The sequence below is a fragment of the Pseudopipra pipra genome, chromosome Z (genome assembly GCF_036250125.1).
Source record: "Pseudopipra pipra isolate bDixPip1 chromosome Z, bDixPip1.hap1, whole genome shotgun sequence".
NCBI lineage: Eukaryota > Metazoa > Chordata > Aves > Passeriformes > Pipridae > Pseudopipra > Pseudopipra pipra.
This window is the reverse complement of record NC_087581.1, coordinates 49,924,781-49,946,150: the sequence shown is the minus strand read 5'-3', so window position 1 is coordinate 49,946,150 and position 21,370 is coordinate 49,924,781. Positions and strand designations below refer to the sequence as shown.

General features: G+C 46.4%; 1 protein-coding gene and 1 long non-coding RNA gene across 7 annotated transcripts; both read right to left on the bottom strand.

The window, feature by feature from the left end:
• Window positions 1–1,214: 1,214 nt before the first annotated feature.
• On the bottom strand, window positions 1,215–12,812 carry LOC135406619 (uncharacterized). 4 transcript variants are annotated; one of them, XR_010426380.1, is made up of 3 exons: window positions 11,344–12,812; window positions 2,262–7,175; window positions 1,215–1,921 (listed from the first exon to the last, which is right to left on the bottom strand). It is a non-coding gene; the product is annotated as an uncharacterized LOC135406619 (long non-coding RNA). The 4 variants fall into 4 exon arrangements; XR_010426382.1 differs by having other exon boundaries at window positions 2,262–6,583; XR_010426379.1 differs by lacking the exon at window positions 11,344–12,812 and adding an exon at window positions 7,460–7,763.
• A 2,128-nt stretch (window positions 12,813–14,940) lies between these two features.
• Window positions 14,941–20,723, bottom strand: LOC135406617 (proline-rich proteoglycan 2-like). 3 transcript variants are annotated; one of them, XR_010426377.1, is made up of 3 exons: window positions 19,646–20,219; window positions 16,509–16,833; window positions 14,941–15,423 (listed from the first exon to the last, which is right to left on the bottom strand). XR_010426377.1 is itself a non-coding variant. In XM_064640957.1 (2 exons), the coding sequence occupies exons 1-2, from the start codon at window positions 19,997–19,999 to the stop codon at window positions 16,816–16,818; spliced, it is 372 nt and encodes a 123-aa protein (XP_064497027.1). In that variant the 5' UTR covers window positions 20,000–20,723; the 3' UTR covers window positions 16,755–16,815. The 3 variants fall into 3 exon arrangements, 2 of the variants coding, with proteins under 2 accessions (XP_064497027.1, XP_064497026.1); XM_064640957.1 differs by lacking the exon at window positions 14,941–15,423 and having other exon boundaries at window positions 16,755–16,833; window positions 19,646–20,723; XM_064640956.1 differs by lacking the exon at window positions 14,941–15,423 and having other exon boundaries at window positions 16,755–18,969; window positions 19,646–20,685.
• Between the last annotated feature and the right edge of the window lie 647 nt (window positions 20,724–21,370).

Below are 21,370 nucleotides of genomic sequence, written 5' to 3'. Positions count from 1 at the left end.
CAGAGGATAAAATAAAATTATAAAAATAAAATTTTAATACATAAATAAATAGATAAATAAAACCAAAGAAAAAAAAAACCCCAAATGAAACAAACAAACAAAACCATAAAGACCACACGACCCCCAGCAAACATATGTATTTAAAAAACAAACAAACAAAGCCACACACAAAAAAGACAAATGTTCTTTTCCACACTGCAGATGATTTTTCACATCCATGTCATGGACATGTTTTTCAGCCGCCCTCCTACCTCCACGCTCGTGTTCATTGTGACCCACCTCCTCGGCCTCGTTCCCCTGCATTTGCTTCAAATTTTCTCTCCTCTTCCCTTTCCTCCTCCCTTCACCCTTTCCAAATTTTTCCGGTTTTCCCTATTTTTCGCTTTGGCCCCTGGTTGCTCCACAGGGACCCACCACATTTGCCTTAAAAAGCAGGAAGTATCCTTTATTTTTTAGACTTATTCATATTTTATTTATTTTTTTTTTCTCTTTTCCACCTCGCCTCCCCACGCCTTGTTGTTGCTGTCACTATTTTTCCTGCCTATTCTGATATTTACCCATTTCTTGGTTCCCGAAGCAGCGGGAACGGTGGTGCAGTATGCCCGAGGGAGCCGGAGGATGCGGGGATGCACCGCATGTGAGGAGCGAGGCGCTTCCGTGCGGCGCCGCCTGGGGGCGGCAGCGCCTCATCACATCCCCCCCGTCCCTCCTCGACTCCCCCCTTCCCTCCCCGATCCCCTGTCCCTCCTGAATTCTCCCGTTCCTCCTCGATTCCCTCGTTTCTCCTCTGTTTCCTGCGTCCCTGTTCGATTCCCTCGCGTCCCTCCCGCCGCTCTCGGCCGCTCCGGGCTCGGCACCATCCCTTGTACCGACCGGCTGTGAGCGGTGGCTCCCACCGAACTGGAGGAAGGGGGCACGGAAGGGTCTCACCAAGTCTGACCCTCCCTCCCTGTCTGTCCGTCCTACCATCTGCCCGTCGGTTCAGAGGAGAGGGCACCACTCCGCTCCGCAGGTTGATTTCTTTGTGCTTTCTCTTAATAATAATGCTAATGAGGATTATTAATAATCTTATTTATAATGATAAGAATAACAGGTGTAATGTAATATACTATTTGAGGGTTGGGGATTTTTTAAATTATATTTGTGTCTCCGGAGGGAGAGAGGCGCGGGCATCGGTCCGTTCAGAGCAGCTTGAAAAAAACAGGCAGAAACCCTTATGTCGGATGAAAAAACGGTATTAACGCGTTCGGAAGGGGCGGGGGCGTGGAAAAGTGTTTTTTTGTAGTTGTTGTTTTCCCGAGCTCTGGAGGTTTTACTCCGGTGAAGTTCGCTAGCGAGGGCGGGGCGGGCAGGGAGTCCCGCCGGCGGCGAGGAAGCTTGGGGGGCTCTCCATCATCCTCCCCGCATGTTTTCTCTGGATGGCGCCGCCTCCTGCCAAACAACATCAAAGAGAGTTTTCCCTGATCTGGAGGTGTGTCCCTGAGTCCTGCTCTCCTTCCCGTCCCAGTTTTGGGCAACCCGCCTGTGAGGAACTGATTGTTTTTTCTGGAAGTATGAGGAAAGAAGCAACGTGCTGCTGGTTGGTGCCTGGAGGGAAGCTGTCCGTGCAGAACGAGAGGGCTTCCTCACCTGGCAGGGACTGCGGCTGAGAACGCGTCCTCAACGCCTCTTTGCATTTGGTGACCCAAGTTCTCCCTTCTGACCAACATCTGTCCCAAACAACACAGCCGCAGAGCTCAGAGCACCGCAGGTTACGGAGGTGTTTGCAGCACCACAGAGACACCTCCTTCCCTGCCCGAGTGGGGATTACAAGCTTGCTCCTACAACCAGTGTTGATTCCCATCTCCTGGTGGGCCCCCGGCCACAGATCCACGATCACTGGAGGCTGAACAACTCCTTAGCCCCTCGGTCTTTAGCGAGTCTAGTTTTTCATTTGGGAAAAGAAAAGAAAGAAAGGAGAAAGAAGAAAAAAGAAACGGAAATGAGAGAAGGGGAGGGGAGGGAGGGGAGGAAATATTGATCTTTTTTGAAAATTTATCCAGTTATTCCTACACTTGCCTGGAAAATGTACACATACATACACATTAAAAAATAACTGAGGCAATTCATGTAACTTTTCGTTTTCCTCCAATGGAAATAACGATCCCAGCTGAAATGGGTCGGCGGACTCAGGGAAGAACCGCCTTATGCTCCTCCCATCCCCACATACCGTATTGGGATGAGCCTTCTCATGAGTATTTTCTCAATAGGGAAACCCCTACCTCGTTTTTGAAGTCGGACAGGCTCCCCTTCTTCACCCACACAGAAACCACGTGGATATCACCGTGTCCCTCCCACCGTGGGCGTCCCGTGTGGGTCCGAATTCTCCGATCTTAGAATCATAGAATCTCAGAATCATGGAATCTTAGGATCACAGGATGGTTTGGGAGGGAGATGTTACCCGATTTTAAAGACTTCAGGTCAAACCTGCCCAGCCAGAGTATGTTCAGAAGTTCTCAGAAGTTCTCGTTTTATTACCTAGACACACTTTTATAATAACACACCACTCGGATTTCAAAAAAAAAAAAGAGAAATCCAAAGAACACAGCAAACTTTCTATTCTCGTTTTTGAGACCGTCCTCAGTTCTTCACCTGGAAAAATATTCCCTCCCCTAATGAAATTTTGACTGAATGGCAACAGCAGGACTAAAGTCTACCTTAAGTTGTTCAAATAACTAAAACAAAAAAAAACATTTAATACTTATGATATAGTTGAAGCAATTTTGCCTGGTGAAGAGGAGAATGAAGTGTGTCCTGTTTAAAGCCGAATTCTCTTCAGGGAGTGCCATGGACCTACCGAGTATCCCGATCCCATCTCTCACTGTCTGGACAGGTAGTTTTCAGAGTGGCCTACTGTTTTGCTCAGCAATGCAGGTGTATTATTCGCAGTGAGAGTTCTGAGGAGAGAAAATCATTAGAGGAAAAATGGAAATACAATTAAACATTTCACTTGGTCAGAATAATTAAGCAGGATTTTAAGTGTTTCATCCCCTACTGTAAGGCTTCAGGCTCTTGGCAAGACTTTTTCATCTGATAATTATATTCTGTACAGCTGCATGGCTGGAACACTAATAAATTTGGGAGTAAAAAATTTTAAACTGATCAGATTCCTCCACCTCCCTTAAATTACTTTGAAAAATCTGGATATAGCTTGTCTCTACCTGCCATATATTTATATGTAAGTTTAACAAGAGATGAATTTGAGAGCTGCATTTTAAAACAAGCAGCCACGCACCCTTGTAACTTGAACAACTGAGCCAAATTCTCCTCTGCTAAAAATCAGTTGCACCAATTTCAATGGCTTTAGAACCAATTTGATGATGATTTCATGTCTAATAATTCACTTTTTATCCCGCCTGAATTCTTAGAGATCCACAGCAGCTGATGCCTAACATCACTGGAGCTGACGTGCCCAGAAAGAGCTTAGCTGTTTTCTGAAGTTGAAAGTAATTTTTAAGAAAACCTACTAAAAAAAAAAAAAATGCTGACGTTGTCAATATATCTAGGAACAACTGAAGAAGAATAAACCTGAGTGTGAGTGTGTCTGGAAAGATGTAGCACGAGAAAATGGATGATCCATATGAGAAAGTGACTACGGTAGCAGTAGTTATAAAGAGGACAAGGAAAAAAATTGCAAATTCAGGAGCTTCCTTGTTATTTTTATCTGCTTCAGGTAGTGGCACATTACAGCAAGGATATGCAGACAGTTGTTCTAATATGAAATCTTCTTACTGTGAAATGAAGTCAGCTCTAATACATTTTAGTTTCTGTTTTGAAAATAAGTAAATTAAAAGGAGAATATTTCCACAGTTATTGGAATGAACATTAATCCAAGGATTTTATTTTAATAATTTAAATAATAGCAATTCGCAACATGGTCTGGCTTACCTAGTTTTATTTATTATATTAATCGTTTTATATAAAACCAAAATGGTTAGAAACTAAAGAAAATTTGTGAACACAATATAGAATGTTTAAAATGCTTTTTTTTTTGTTGTTTATGCCAAAGAATCAAATATTTATTTTCATTTTAGTACAATCTGTTTTAAGCATACTGTAATTCTTGTTAATTTAATTCGGTATTATTAACACAACCTCTCATTACATTTTTTGGGGGTTTGGTATATCGTAAATATAAGGTATGAACATCCTGAAACACGTTGACAAATATTAGTATTGGCTCATTTTCACTCTGTTTAAACACGAAACTTGCATAACCGCACAGAAACCACAGCCCGGTTGATGCACTCTTCTCCAAATAGCTATATGGCAAATAATATTTTGCCCTCATTTACACTAGAGAGGGAAGAAGGTTTAGAATGATGCCATCTCTGGCATGCAGATCGTGCGCAAGTCGTGACGGATGTCGCAGTCACAACCGTGGGATTGTACCTGCCAGGTACCGATGCCAAAAACTTTCGACAAACCTCTGAGAGAAAATTGCCAAAAAAAGTCCAGCCAAGGAATGAGTGGGGCAATTGGTATATCTGTAGCAGTGGAAGTTTCGAGGGGGTCTGTGACGAGATCCCTGACTCCAGCCGCTCGGACAGATGTGGTGCCCTGGTAACGGGGCAGGTGCCGCTCACCGACCCCCGGGTACCGCCGGCGCTCCAGCAGCGATGCGGACACCTTCTGTCCGAGCCCACTGCCCCCCCTGGGGTGCTGCCCGCCGGCAGAACCCATCTTCCCCGAGAAGACGCTTCCCCCCGTACCCTCTGTCTCCTCTGGCCCCGCCGTCGGCCTCCGTTTCCAGAGGCCCCTTAAATTAACCATCAGCAGCAGTAGGAATAGTGATGATAACAACAAGAGGCGGCGGGGGGGGCGATGCCTGGTGCGCAGAGGGACTTCCCACCCCAACTCCCAACGCACCCGAGACCCGACAGCCCCGCTCTCGGCGTGGGACGCTAGCAGCCCCAAAGTCGAGCACCGCTGGGCCCCACAGGCTGAGCCTCGACCCCTCACCCTGCCTGGTCGGGACCCTGAAGAAGGGAGGGCCCTCCCAAAAGACGTGTCCTCGTCCCCCACGGCTGTCTGCCTTGGGGCGGGAGCGGAGGAGATGAGTGGGAAATACCGGGGCGAAAAGCGGAGAGCGAGCCACGTCGCAGTCCGATGTGGAGCAGCATTCGTGGCCGCCCCCTCCCTCCACCACCAACTTCCCCCCCCGTCCCTCCACCACTTCTTCTCTTCTTCCCGCCCGTTCGAGCGGGGCTGGAGAAGCCTCTACCGGGCTGCCTACGAGTGACGGTGCAGAGCGGGCGGCTGCGGAGCGCGGAGAGGAGGGAACGGGGTGAGTACGGAACGAGGGTGTCTCCAGGAAGGGGCGGGCGGGGAGCTTGGTACAGTCCGGCCGTGCCGTCTCACCCCGAGGCTGGAGAAGCTTGTCCAGCGTTGGGGGCGAGGCAGGGATTTCCCCTTGTGCCCCGACCCCTCTCCGACCTTCATCTTTCGGCCTCTTGTAATAACGAGGGAGGTTATAAGTTGGGGTCCGGTCCGAGTGGAAAGAGAGAGACTAGGCGGGAAGGCGTCCCTTTAGGGACGAGGGAATCCTTCGCCGCTCTCTTTTGTCCTTGACACCCTCCTGCTCCCTACTTTCTTACCGTCAGTGACAAATCTAATTCACGTGAGGGGAAGCTATTGGATTTCAAACCTGATCAGCTGATGTGGGTTTACCCATGGGCTCGTTAAACGCATACACACGCGCGCGGGTGTTCGTGTGGCACCCGCACGGCGCTTCCCGCACTCTGAGCATCGCACTGCACAGGCACGGAGGGTTAGGGAGCGGGGACAGGCCTGACGAATGCCCCTCGGGATGAAATCAAAATCAGTGGGGTGGGGACGAGATGATGAGTCGCATTCCAGTGATTGTTTGGGGTGTGGCCGTCTGTACTGGAGAGGGTATGGGCCTGTGCGAGAGGACAAGGTACAGGTCTGCCTTCTCCCGCCTCGCATCCTTTTGGGGATGTGAAAGAGGGGGAACTGAGATTCTGTAAATACAAGGGCAGATGGCGTAACGGCCCTCTATCCCTCTGTACAACCGCGCTCCCCGGACAGACCTCCCCAGGTCCCGCAGCGTGGCGGCTGAACAGCGGGCTGGCATCCGCCGCGCATCCTTAGTTCCGTTTCTTGATTCCCTTGTCGCTACTGAAAAGGTGGAGAAGAAAACAGGAGCGGGAGGGGGCTGGCAGGGCAAGGGGCTCTGCGTGCTTGCTCTGCTCGACGCGTCAGGGAGGTTACCTCGCAAGCCCTCCCCCCGATACCCAAGGCGGGGGTTTGCACTGGGAGAGCTCTGAAACTTTTTGTCACCAAGCATCAAAACGGCGACGTTTTAATGAGGGTGCAGGGGTCCCGGCTCGGGGAGTGGGTGCTCCGGCAGCGTGGGAACCGGCACCAGTAACGCCGTCCGTCCGTCTGTTCGTCCGTCCGTCTGCAGGGCGCGGTGCGGCGGGGAGATGCGATACTGCCAGGCGGGGAGTTGGTCGGGGACGGCGACAGTGTCCAGGGCAAGGATGAGTGTCAAAATAGTCCTCGGCTGTTCCGGGTGTTACTAGGACAGAAAGACAACATCCTTACCAGAAGGACAGGCAGACAAAGGTCGCCGCCGCGTCTCCTCCCCTACAACGTCCGCAGCCAGTCGGGGATCTGTCGTTGCTTTTAATCCTTATTTTTCCACCGCCCCGAGCACGACGGGCGTTCAAATAATACGCTCGGTCCTTGGGCTGAAATGCCTTTACTCAGAAGGGCACCTCGAAATTGTTGTCCTGGTGAGCAGAGAACTAATTTATGCTCAGGTTTTACTACCTGAGAGGTGCAACCGGCTTTCTGTGTGTTTGTCTCCGTGCCCATCGCTGGTACACATCGGTCCCAGCAGTACGACAGCTAAAACACGCGAGAAGTGGGCACGTCACGAGTGCTTTTGTAACCGCATATAGCAGCCACACCACTTTTAAATTTAAATATTTGATGGCCGTGCGCCCACAGCCTTTTCTCACTGAAAAATAAAAATCACGTTCTTATATTTTTTGTTGGAGAAGAAGAAATAATCTCCTGAAGGCGCAGAAGAAACGTCCTCTGAGAGACAGCCAAGTTATTCTTCTACCCGCCTGCAGTCTGTTGAGATACGAGACAACGAAAAATTCCTAGAAGGAGATCAGGAAAATTTATTATCGAATCACACCTGACTGCCTACCGCGATTAGAACTCTTCACCGCCACTCTCGCACGTAAAAACTGCATTTCCGTAACAACAAACCTTTCGGTTTCATTACTTTTATTAAAAGACGAAGGGAGAATCGCGGGAAGGTAAAAGCCTTCTGTGACCAGCTAACAAGTGGTTCCAAGAAAAAGGTCTTTCCAGACAGCACTGGTAAAAATTCAATAAGTAACGGGGGGCCATTCTGCAGGGAGGAATATCGAAATATTACCGTTCTCTGGGATATCGCAGCCTCCCCTCCCTGGCCCCTGCGTTTCGTAAGCCCGGCTTCTCTTCAAACAGGCACCCACAGACCGAGACCGTATTTTGATCCCAGCGATTAATATGCGAAGCAAGTGGGGTATGAGGAGGGGCGGCAATTTCACACACACACACACCCCGCCCCAGTGGAGATGAGGGCGAGAAATTCAGACGGGGTGGAGGGCTGAATGTGCTGCATGTCACCCGAGGGATGCTCTACCTGCAGAACATCCTTATTCCAGCTAGATCTCTCTCTCTCTCTCCATATATATATATATATATATATATATAATTTTATTTTTTTTTTTTTTTTTTTTTGGTGGAGCACAGCCCAGATGCAACGGCGAGGGGTAGCATTTGGAGAGCATTGGGAGGAGCCGGGAGACAGAGGGGATCGCGGTCGGTGCGGGTCCTGCCCTCGGGCACCGGCAGGTGCCGCTGTTCCCCCGCCGCCGGCACCGGTGCCGCGCACGGCGAGGACGTATTCTGGAGCCCTCCGGGGCATCTGGACCGGACACTGAGCGGCACCGGGTGGGGAAAGGCCCCACGGAGGAACTGGGTGTCGCTCCCACCTCCTTCCCGCTTTTTTTCCCTGCTCAGAAGCGGGGTACGTCCTGCCGAGGGGTTGCAAACGGGACAGGAGGGATAGTGATAGAACATAAGCTCCGCACCTGGAGAGTGAATTTAAAATCAAAACAAATCAATGAAACAAATAAAGAAAAAGATCACACCAAAAAGAATTTAAAAAAAAAAAAAGTAAAAAGCAAGTTCACTCCTTTCCGCGAGACCATATTTATGGAAAAGAGCGTGCATTTCAAGCCTTGTCTTTACGGTGAGTTATTTTTCGCCTAAGTATAAGCTGACTACGAAAATAAAAGAGCAGAAGAAACGTCGCGAAAATGGGGCTCATCTCCCTTCAGCTGGTGCTGAAAGTCAAACCTCTCCGTGCCTGGAGACTCGGCTGCTCTGTCTGCTCACCCTGGGCTGGAGCTGAAGTTGGCTTTCTGCATGCTCGCCAAAACATCCCTAACAAAGAGTTTGCTGAGCCTCTGGAAACCTCAACATTTAGCGACTATGTGAAGTACAGACGAAAGTATTGAAGTTTTCGCCCCTTCTTCTCCTGCCTCTCCTCTCGGTTTCTGCCTCTATACCTCTAATAAGGAGAGATGTACTTAACCAGAAGAGAAGGGGCATTGGCTTATTATTATTATTATTATTATTATTATTATTTCCAAAGGAGATGCACCGTGAGGGTGCATTTGCACTGCAAGCTTTTAGGTAAGGAATTAGATTTTTTTTTTTTTTGGGGGGGGGGTGTTACAGAGAAAGCTCTAAATTTATTTTTTCCTTTCCTGAAAAAAAGTTAAATACTTTTCTCCCGCCAAATTTCCGTTACTTCACTTAATATTATCTCTTCGTCGTTCTACACGTTTTCATTTCAATATCTAAGTCCCGCGGAAAAAAAATAAAAAAAAAAATAAAGGAAAAAGGGAGTAATTAAAAGAAAATACTTTAAAAAAGACCTTCCACGATATCCACAGTATCTGCACCTCCACTTTTCTAAAAAATAATTTTCACGTGTACAACCATAAGTAGTTAGGTTTACATATATGATAAGACGACAAGGATGAAAAGACAAGGTAGAAAATTTAAGTGTGAAATGATGAATACTGGGTTTAGAGGACGATAGTTATTAAAAGTATTGATGGGGAAAAAAACCTCCAAAAAAAAAGGTGGGGAAAAATAATGAGAAGATGTGGAAATGGATTTATTTAATGCATTTATTTATGTTCAACCCGGCGCCCTGTCTCATCTCCGTGGCTGCAGCGGCCACCCGAAATCTGAGCATTATTAGTGCTGTTATATATTCATTTGTTTATCTATCCTTGGACGAAAATCCAAGAAATCGCCGACTTCGATGGTATTTCCATCTCCCAGGATGATCGGTGCAGACCCGTATTTTTAGCAGTAAAAGGCCGATATTAGGTAACGCGTGGGCGCGGGGGCGGGGGAGAACGGGGGTGGCATTTATTGTTCCTATTCCCCCCGTCATGTTCAAGTGGCAAGTGTCTGCGGTGGGGGGGACACGCAGCTCTCCCCACGCTGCTCGTGGCAGAGGCAGCGGCGCAGGCGGGGAGGGAGGGGCGCGCTTCCAACCCCTCCACCCCCGGGGCTTCTTCAAAAGCCGCCGCTGTGATTCGCGGGGCCGCCGCGCAGTAACGCGGGGCGAGGAGGGGAGCCGGGGGGAGGGATGCTGCGAGGCGGACCCCCGGCAGCCCGGCCTGGGGGGTGCTCCGGGGGTGCAGGCGGAGGCCACCCCTGTCCCGTCGTAGCTGCGGCGAGGCGCGGGGTAAGGCACCGAGGAGAGGGCGGGGAGGGAGGGAATGATGCGGGATGCGCTGCGGGAACGGAAAGATGGACTGACCCGCTCTCACCTCCTCCCGCCTCCCGGCACACGCTAATGCGGGTCCGCAAGGGAGCGACAACTGCACGAGCGCTAATTAAAAGGGACCGGGAGGGGGGGTGGTCAGGTTGCGTCCGTGGGCCAGGAGTCCCCGGCACCCACTGTTGATAAAATGTGTAAAAATAGTACTTTCCTAGTGACTTGCTGCTAGATGTAGTAAGGTAAGAGCTAACCTAAGGGATGACCGTGACGATTTCCGTTTTGAGATGGTATTATTTCTTTAAATATTTTACGTGTAGCCATCTGACCACTTTTTACTGGATGGCATATCAGCGTAGGGCTCGTAAAACTGGAAGGAGAGGCAGCGCTGGGAATACCGTGAGAAATGACAAAGAATTAAAGTATACTTGTGGTGAAACAGGCACTGAGAAACACAGACACTCCACTCTTTATTTAAAAAAAAAATACATGCATGTCAGTCTTTGGAGAAGGCTAACTTTTGCCTGATACATCCATGCAAGCGAGTCATTCATAGTGTAATAATTATCTATCCATGTACTTGAGCTTTTTTTTTTCCCCTCTTTTCTTAGGAAAATAAGGTTTCTCATTTAAAAACATAACATTTCTGGACTATAAAAACAGAGTAATCTTCTGGATTTAATCATATTGAAACTACTCTTATTGCTACTCTTCTTTCTTATTGTTACCCATTAAGCTAAATCGAAATATGTTAAAAATGTTTTTCATATAATTCAAGGCCTGTGGATTTTCGGGTAAAGCAAGCATAAGGCTTCGAGTATATTTTCAAACAACATCTAAAAAGCTGCTTTTTCTATAAAGAATTATGTAGTGGATTTAAGGCTGCACACGTTAAAATGAGGTGTAATACATTTAATAATGCAGCACCTAAGAGAGAAAATACAAAATGTCTTCCTTGGAGAAAGCTCTCCGTACCTGGCTCTGCACATTTTAAGAGAAGATTTTGAAATAAACGATTCCTGAAACCAAGGCAGATATAAGTGTGTTTATGGGTCATAACACACAGCAATGAGATATCTGTATCTCTTTATACCCTTAAACGGGGCAGGAGCGGGGGTGCTAGTGGTTTTTAAAATTTGTTTCCTAATATGAACTTAATTAGGCAAACTCCCAGTTTCAAGCCAGCGATGTGGTAGCTGAGCAGGGCAATAAGATCCTCCTCCTTTCTTAAGGCCCAGTAAGCATCTTGTGCACCTTGATTTGTAGTATTAGCACTGTACACAGTCTATAACCTTATACAAACAGAAGCATGGAGGAAACTGTATATAGAGACACACTGCAGAATCTCGCCAAAAACCGGGGGAATGGGGAGGGGGAGGGGAAAGGAAAGATATTTAAACAGATAGATAAAAGAGGGCAAAGGAAAAGCGATAGGCTGCAACTTTCAGTAAATTAAAACAATGCAAATATACCTTTACATATGCATCAGTATTAAAAGTAATACGCGCTGGAGCCAACAGGAGCTGGAGGAGGAGGAGAAGAGAATGGCGCAGCGGTGGAGCCCTGCATTCACATCGGGGCCGCCCGCTCCCAGATCGCGCCGCAGCCCGGCTCCGAGTGCTCATTTCGAGGATGTTTATTTTGTTGTGGATGATGATGATGTTTAGAAGAAGAGAGAGGCCCAGTTTTTTGTTCCGTTAATTAGGATCTTCCGCAAATAGGGACGATCGTTCCCGGAATCGGCAATCTCTTCTCGGAGTGGGGGGATTTGCATATTCTATTTTTTTTCCTATTTTTTATGCCCTAATTTCCTTGATGTATGTAAATGCAGACGGACGTGCCGTATGCCTTCAGTTGACGTCAGTGGACGTGACCTCTTCTCTAAACCTTGAACGTGAAGTGGGGATGGGGGACGCGGGGCGGAGGCGCAGCCGCTGAGATGCTCCGCGCTATTCCGCGGACGCGCAGGCTCCCGGCCGCGCTCTACCATATGAAATAGGCTCTGGCAGCAGCAGCAGCAACAGCAGCGCTACCCGCCCCAACGCTCGCCCCCAAAAGAAAGCTCACCTTCCCGCAGGACCGGCGAGTCCGTCCTGCCCTTTCTCTCTCTCTCTCTCTCTTTTTTTTTTTTTTTTTAAATTAGACGTTATTTGCCGCTTCTTTGCATCGGGAGACGAGCGGGAAATAGAAATTTCTAACCAATTTAAAATGATAATAAGAAAATTTCTCTACTGCCTCCCCAAAACATTGCATGACAGAGGAGCGTTGAGCCAGCGGAGGCGCAGCATCCATCCAGGCGCTGTTCCACAGCGAACCGCGGGTACGGGACTCGGAGACAGGGAGGGAGGGAGAAGAAGTGGGCGGCTTGGAGGAGTGGGGTGGCCGCAGTCCTCATCTCGAGTCTCAGCCCCCGCCTGTCTGTTCTGCAAGTCCAAGCCGTTCTCCCGGGTTTACCATGATCTCCCTTTCCCTCCACTGGGAGAAAGCGCAATGTGAGCGAGGAATCGATGAGCATACGGTGGTAGCGGGTGGTAGATGAGAGCGGTGTGTGCTCCTCCTTCCTTTACAAAGCTTCTTCTGGAGACTCTGCAGTGTATCGTGATGTTAGGGAGAACTTTCAGAACTTCAGCCGGCTAGGCGGCAGGATGAGAGGGGTGTTCTCTGTTAGGACCCGAATTTCTCTCCTTTGCTGCTGACGTTATTAACTCATTTGTCAGCCTGCAGCCTGCTGTGAGCTGTTCCAGAGCCTCTCTGTGGACCTTGGCACAGCCGTTCCTGGGGCTGCACACCCGCACGCTCACCGCTCCTCCATTCAAGCATTTCAACTAACCTTCAATGCCCTCGCCAGGAAGCGGAAACGCGGGTGTTTTTCTGACCGGGGTAGCAGTGTCGACTCTTATAAATCTTTTTTTTTTTTTTTTTTTTTTTTTTTAAGCCAGCTGTTAGTGCTAAATTCCTTCGGTTCTCTCGGGGTTGGCGTTCCGATCCTCACAGAGCTCTCTTTGTTCGCCGGATCGCCGGGGGCTGTGCCGGCAGGGGATACCCGGGGCTGCGGTGGGGATCTCCCCGCAGAAACACTCGCGGAAATCCGTGCCCGGAGACAGCGGAGCTGCTTCCCGCTCCCTAGAGCCTCGCGCTCCGAGCGGGACACACATCTGACATCATATACACACACACACACACACACATTTTTTAAAATATATATATATATATATAATATATATATATTTATATATATATAATTGTCTGTGAGCGTCTGTAGCGTGTATATATACATATATTTATTAATTTTTGAGCATCGCCCCTCCCCCCGCCCTCCCCTGCCCCTCTCAGCCCCCTCCCCACACACATACACTCCTTGACAACTGCCCACTCGCGGCGTCGCGTAAAGCAGACTCACTGTGAGGGACCAACACGACACCGCCCCACACGCCCCCCAGGCGTCACACCCCACACGCCCCCCAGGCGGGGGCTGGTGCAGGAACGAGCCATCCTGCCGCCCCCTCGCCCTGCACCTTTCTCCTTCTATCCCTCCTCCATCCCTGCCTCCATCCCTTCCTCTCTGCACACCTCCCATTCCGGCGCACACCTAAACTTCTCCCCACTCCCCCCCTGCGCCCTAAAACCTAGCCGGGGCTTTTACGGGCGTTTTCACGCTGTTTCCAAACACAGAGCGATGGATGAGTGGGGATAGAAGGAACGGGCAGCTCTTTAGGACACCCTCCTTCCAGCGACGAGAGGTCACGCTACAAGTTCGCATGAAAGCAGGGATGGGAGAAGGGTATTTTTTGTTACGATTTTTTTTCTAATTTTTTTCTTTTTTTTTTTTTTTTTTTTCCTGCTGTTGACCGTCTACTTGGTTTGGACAAAAGTTGCACAAATGGCACTGCCTTCCAAAAACAAGACTCGGATGAAACTCTTCTTCTGGAATTTAGCTGAAGGAAAACACCTTAGAACACTCGACCTTTTGCTTCACTTTTTTTTTTTTTCCCTAAGTTTCCAAAGAAATGCAAGCTTCCCTTCTCTAGGAAGAGGTAGCCATTGCTCTTCTTTACACTAGACATTTCTAATTTGTTCCGTCTGTCAAAATGGGACTATGAGAGGTTTTTGGTGCAAATTCATTATCTCTGGCAACATACAACCTATAATAGGAACTGAAAAAGACCGTGGCAATGGATGAACAATAGGGCTTCAGTTCATCAGCAACAAAAGCGTTGGGGAAATTGCTTGAATTTCAGAGCACGTCCTCCTCAGCAGAGAGGGCTGGACTAGACCTTGGCCAACTCCCCCAAAAAACTTGCAGAGCCTCACATACAACAGTTCACTTTCTACTCCGGGGCATAGGAAGCATTGCAGAAAAAAAGAAAAAATATAAGGCAAACCCAAGCCAACTTTCTGTGTTTCTCTCCCATTTTTCTGGATGGAACATTTCTAACTCTTTTAGAGTCCTTGGAACAAGAATAATACTGTGGAGCTAAGCAGCACTTTTAACTAGGGATGGCGAGGGGAAAGACGTGAATTTATGGAAAATTGGGAGAGCTTTCTCTGCTCTGAGGGGCCTTGGCCGTGGGGATCTTTGTTTGTCATCGTTGGCTCAGCTTTCCCCCTAGATCTGGGGTCACATCTTTCCCCGAAAGGCGAAGAAATGTAAGTACCGCAAGTGTTTATGTATGTGTGTTGGTGTCCTGAATTCCTGACAAAATTTGGGGTGCTGAGCCCCGGGCAGGTGGAGGTTTCCCAGATCCCTGTGAGCCCGCGGAGGCCACCTCTCCTCGGGTAGCCAGACAGGGTCTCCCCGACAGAGCTCTTGCTCCTGGCAAGGGACATTTGATTAACAAGGCAGGGTTTTATGACTGGACACAGCGTCTTATGCTGGTGAGCTGGTTTTGTGTGTCTGAAGATAAACCTGTTGGTCGTGGAGCTGTATTTGGTTGCGGGAAATGTTAATTATCTGGCAGACTACCAGCAGTTGCCGAGCTGTGGCTTCTGAGGGAGCTTTTTTTTGCAATGCCTGGGTGCCCTCAAAAGGTGTGCAGGTGTGCAGGCACAGGAACAAACAGTTACAGGGCTGAAGTATAACAGGCCTTTACATAGTTGAGCTTAAAAAAACAACCAAACAACAACAACAAAACTAAAAAAAAAAAAAAAAAAAAAAAAAGGAGAAAAAAAACATAAAGGGGAGAGGGAAATGGGCAGGGGAAAAAAAGGGAGGGGGAAGGAGAGAAGTTGGAGGCATATCTTGCAGCTGGTCGAGGTGCAAGGGATTGCTCGCAGCAGTTTGTTCATCCAGTGTCTCCCACATAGTGGATCACTCAGAACAAGCAGCCATCACTTCCCAGGTTCTCCAAATCCATCCTGGCCAAAACAGCTCAGCTCAGGAGCGTACCTGGCAGAAGGGTGCAGCCCAGCCGCTCACCACGGCCCAGGAGTGTCCCCTCACATCTCTCTATCCACCAAAAAAGTGGTCAAAATCCTTCAACAACCGCGGTCCACACTGGTCCGTGGAACGGGTGAAACTCCTTCGTTGTAACATCTAAGAACACTGTTGCTCCCTGGGAAATAATAATAAGAATTTATTTAATTTTTTCTTTCAGCTGAGGCTGCTCTATTGGATATAATGCAATGAAAGCGAGCAGCTTACGTTGTATTTATTTAACCCTGCGGCCCTTGATAAGCTTTTTGGGCTGTAAATAGAGACCACGCCTTCCTGGTAATTCGGGTTTCAGCATAGGTCTGGAAGGGCTGGGAAATCCAGCGGGGAAAGGCTGGCTTAGTATATTTTGCATGTTTTGAACTGAAGGCTAGGTGGAGCCTCCATCCTTTATTAAGTAACTGGCAGCTTGTAGCACGCAAATCATAGATCTGCCTCTATAATTTTGGTCACTTCTACTCAGCAGCCCCAAATAATATTTTTAGCCTTTTATTTTTATCCATAATTCTCCAGAAATAACAATAAAATTTTAAAAATGTAAATTATTCATATGATTTCCTGTAAATATTGATTACCATATTTAACCCTGCAGATACAGAAGGACATCACTCATATCTGTTTTCTGTCATATTAGATCATCTTCAGGAAATGTGGCTAGTTATTTCCTCATTTAACCTAGAGTCAAGCGTTTTAGTGATTTATCTAATAATCTTGGAACTTAATATACTCAGTGTCTTCTAAATACATAGGTTTACCCATTCACATGCATTTCTGGAACAAGAATCAAACACTGAAAGTGTTTAAATTGTGATCCTTTGCTTTTTTGGAGGGGGCTATTTTTCAGGTTTAGACAATACAGACAGAACACAGGTAGTGAAATCACGACAAGAAACAGTAATTTTTTTTTGTTTGTTTGTTTAATAAAAGTCAGAGAATGACATGTATCACCTACAGATATGAATATATCTTATTTAACAGCACACAGTGTTTCCAGGTGTAATCACTGACTGTGTGTGGGTTTGATAATGTATTTTTTTCTGAGACTGAATTCTTAATAATCTGACTGATATCTGGTAGATATCCCTTTGCACACTATAGGTTTAACATAACAGAAGTATAATCTGCAGTTGTTGTCAAATGAAATAGTGATCACAAAAGAAAAGATGGGGCACCTTTATTGAAAGGCAAGACAGTCAAGTGACTTACCTGGCTGGGAGGAAAGGGATGCTGCTCTACAAGGAGAGGTGGCCTGGGCTGTACTGGCATGGTTTAACTCTACATGAATTCTGCCATAATTTAGTGTGAAAATGGAATTTATGTAACACTACGCCCTCTTAGGTACCTCACAGCAGCTTAAGGGGGATTCCTGTGTGTCTTCCACACAGAAGGTGGGGATGCTGGAGATAGGATGGGGGTCTCATTGCAATGATTAGAGAATCATAAGCATTCCTCTTTAAAGTCAATAGAGACTGTTTATTCTTAAAAAATCCATGCAGGATATTTCTTCTTTATGTCACAGGTGTCTGCAGACCTATAAAAAGATTAGAAAGCAAGCATGACAATCACATACTAATCTGCAGGCCATTAGTGGGAATTTATTAGGCAACTAGGAGGAAAAAGTCAGTGTTTGTATTCCATGTCTTCCAATAGGCTGATGTTTCTACAGTGACTTTGGAATAAATAAGTTTTATTCAATTATGTAAACTGGAAGAGAGCAGGCTGTGTTAACTGCTGTTTTTGACAATTCAGGTGATGTTTTGGGCAGAATTTTCAAAACTGTGCATTGCTTAAACTTTCCACGTTGAAGTCTTGGAAATGTGCCTTAAACTGCTGCATACATTTTTGTAATATTCAGAATAAGCAAATACTTCATGGACATCCGATGATTTTAAGGCCTTACTAAGTGTCTGAGAGCTAGAAAATGTAATCCATAATATGGCTAATGATCAGCTACATCATAACCATCATGTTGGCTCTTTTGACGTGCTCCAGTGAGTAATCAACAAAACGTGTGTATTGCAGTTACTTCAGAGTAAGTCAGAATGTAAGCGAGGTGGTTGTGAGAACAGGGCTTGGTGTTTTGAAGGTACACCTTACATCTTTGGAAGTACCCATTTGCAATAATATACCTTGCATTTAAGTGTAAATCCAGTGACATGTGACATCTGGTGATGCGCTTGCATGTACATATCCATCTGTGTTAATATGGTTATATGCAGATATGTACATACACACCTATATACGTACATAGACACCTATATAAGCATACACACACACACACACACATACACAAGGAGCACTTGGATTTCCATGCCTCTGACTGAAAGAATTTAATCCATAAGCTCATAAGCCTGTCCTATGCAACACATGCTTGATCACCAGCACTACTGCCCCTAGCTATTGCCATAAAAACCACATCTTTCTGCCTATCTGCCAATTCAGAAAAGTTCATTAGAATTTTACATAATATCAAAGTGATCGTGGGCCTCTGGATGTATCAGATGTCTGATTCAGTTGCTCCTGTTGTGCCTGAACAGCCTGAGAGGTAATGAAGAAGTTCAGTAACTCGTAATGCAGCATTATAAGTATTCTAACCATTTTGTGTGAGTCTCTGAATTTTCCACAAAGAAGACTGGCACGATGAGCTCTTATGTCTCTTGAGTAAAAAGCACTGGTTGTAAAAAAGCAGTCTATATGAGGATAAATAATACCTGTTTAAAAAAAGAAATGCTTGATTTCAAAGGCTTAGAATCTGGAAGGAGAAATAAATTAGCAATATTTCTGCAGTATTTGAGACTTAGCAGACTGGCAGATTAGCAATGTCTTTGTGATACTTCTTGATGACAGTATTAATTTTGAGCAGTGTCTGACAAAGGAGATTACTTCCCTGTTTTCATGCTTTTGTAATTATGATAAAAAATGGGCTGGTTACTTGATATTTTATGGTGTAACTACATACATCTACATATATATTTTAGCTCAAACACATACACACACATGTACCTAGAGTGACACATGTACATATGGCTCCCCTGTATACACACAAGCACACATTTCCTTTATCATACAAGCAAGCTCTGCAGCCAACACAGAGCAACAACAACTTTAGTTTGACTCCATGCATTCAAAAAATTCCACCTAAAAATTAGCAACCTATGCAAACACAGGTTAATTTACAAAAAATATATTTAAATGCAGTGTGACATATTAACTAATTGTGCGGGAACATAGTGCATGATATGCTGTGTTATATTTTGCACCTTAGAAGAGGAGTAGTAGCATGAATTTTAAATTGTTATTCCTTTAGGAGTTCAGAGCACTCCATAGTCTGTGTGCTGAATTTTTTGGTGTGTGTTATACTGACCACAGCACACTGCAGCTGTTGAAGTGCATTTTTTAATTTCTACAGAAAATATGGTAGCTCTCAGTGAGAAGGTTCATTACATCACACATACTCAGGAGGCCTTTAAAGTTTGCACTTCAGAGTAACAAAAATTCCATGAAAATTATATTGTTAAATAATTCAAAGTGTAATGTTCTTTTGGGGGAGTGGGGAAGGGGAAACTGAGAGGCTTAAATCATAAAACTGCACATAACACATCCTAACAGTTTAGAAAGACTTGCCTTTGTTGGTTCCGTGAATAACATCAGCATGCATTTCTTCACTCTGAGTACGAGGTTAATAAAAATAAACGATAAATCAGCAGTTTTATTAAGGCGTTTCGTCAGGTGATGATGCATGACCTTAAACAAATGTTGCTGCAATGTTCACCTGTGTTGCTTTCTAACACAGACATAGAGACACACACAAGCTGGGAGGGAGGGGGGCAGGGTAGAAGGGCGGAGAGGTGGAATTGATGCCACAGAATACACTGAACCTGCTGCTCTCAGGTTCCCCCACGGACAGGCAGAGGAAAACATCTTGGACCATCCCGCTGTAAATAGCTGCGAATCACGCCGGGCGCGAAGCACGACAGAGATGTGGAGTCAAAAAAAACCAAAACAAAAACAAAACAAAAAACAAACCACGAAACAAACCAAAACCCACCAAACAAACAAACAAACAAAAACACAAAACCCCAAACCAAACCAACAGAAAACAAACAAACAAAAATCCAAAACCAAAACCAAAACAAACAAACAAACAAAAAAAATAAAAACCCCAAACCAGAACCCCAAACAAGTCAACCAACCAAAAAAAAAAAAAAAAAAACAAAAACAAACAAACCTGACACAAAAAAAAACCAAAAAACCCCCCCAAAAAACAACAACAACAAAAAAACAAAGCCCCGCAGACACCCTACGACAGAGCAAATTGTCAATGTAATTACACATCGACTTACTGCGTAGCACAGCCCTGCTCCCGGCCTCTGAGTACCAGGCCCCGCTCCCGCCGCGGCATCGCTGCGCACCGGCGGGGGCTGCCCGAAGAGGAGCGCGGGCTCCTCGGGGCTCCCCTGCTCTCCCCGGGGCCGGGCAGGCTGCTTCCCGCCCCGGGGGAGAGCGTCCTGCCTCCCCGCCTCTGGATGTTGAAGCGATCTGCGCTGCCGAGGAGGAGGAAGGTGACAGCGGCGGGCGGATCCCCCGCGCCAAGACGGCGGAGGCGGCGATGCTGGAGGCGAGACCGGGCTAGGTCCCGGCGCCGGTGGCTGGTCGCTCATGCATATCAATAGCCGTGTGTACTTGAGGTTTCTCATGACATCATCATTACCTTGGTCTCCCGCGGTCCAGGACCTTTGACCTTGCCTGGCTGGCCCGCATTTTGGCACTGAAAGCCCTCCAATGATGGCCCTTTCCTCCTTCTTTCAGACCGGGGGCAGCAGCAGCCGGCAAGACCGCGTCTTCTTCTCCCCAGCTCTGGGAGCCCCGAGAAAGCGAGGATCTTCCCCCTCTAAAATACACACTGCACGCAAGATATTTGCAATCAAGCTGCCACCATTTGGCAAAGAGATCTATGCCGTGCATAATCTAAAGGGATCAAGAGACGCATCCTCGAATCATCTTGTTACTTTCTACTAAATGGAATTTTTTTCTTCTCCTTCCTCCTTACACTGCGCTGGAAATTGCCGATGGCTTTACATCTTTATAGAGGCTAAAGAGTCGTTCGTGAGAAGGAAGCGATTTACAATGCAAATAGAGGCCTGTTAAAGGATGGATGCTCCTCTCCCTTAACGCAGCTTGACGCACCTTAATGGCTGGTTTTATTTTCTGGTATTAACAGACGAATCGTTGGCTATCCCTGCCGGAAATTACTGGCTGAAAAAAAAAGTTCGGAATAAACTTCGAAGGCAACAGATTTCTCTTGGATGTTATTAGCTGCACATACATACAGAGACACTTGCATAAAAGGATGAACATTTTAAAGCAGCACTGGTGCTCTTGGAGGAAACAACATGTCTGTTTGCCAGAAAAACTCTGGATTCTAGCAAGGACTAGAAAAAAATAAATAAAAAAATAAATAAAAAAAAAGCTTTGAGGGAAGCGAGTTGTTATCTTTGGTTATCTAGCTGTATGAGTGTTTTGGTCTTCATAAAGCTAGATAACCGAAAGTAAAAACTCCTTCAAGATCATCGTACAACGTGTGAAAATGAAAGACTGCTGCGAGAGACAGTAAAACTCGAGAAGGGTCAGTAATGCTTATTGAATCTAATATTTTTACAGCTGAAGGTGGGAGTGGATGAAATTAAATGGCATACTCATTCCAAAATATGAAGTTGTCAGATGGCATATACTGGATAGCCAGCCGCTGCACAGAGGACATGGTACTGATGATAAACAATGCATGTGCAACTATTGCTGTTGAATAAATAAAGACAAACCTAGACCAGCCAGCCTTAAACTGGGCTAAGAGGATATACATCATTTATTTTTCTATTAGAAAGCTAATTATGAGTTTCATTTTGCAAAGTGATTCATTGCAATGAAGTGGCCTTAAAAATAAAGGTGGTAGTTGGTGATGATGAAGACGCTGATATTGATGATACAGAGGGGACTACTGAACTGAGGAAAAAAACCCCAAACCAACAAAAATACAACAAACCAACCCAAAACCTGTCTGTGTGCATCTG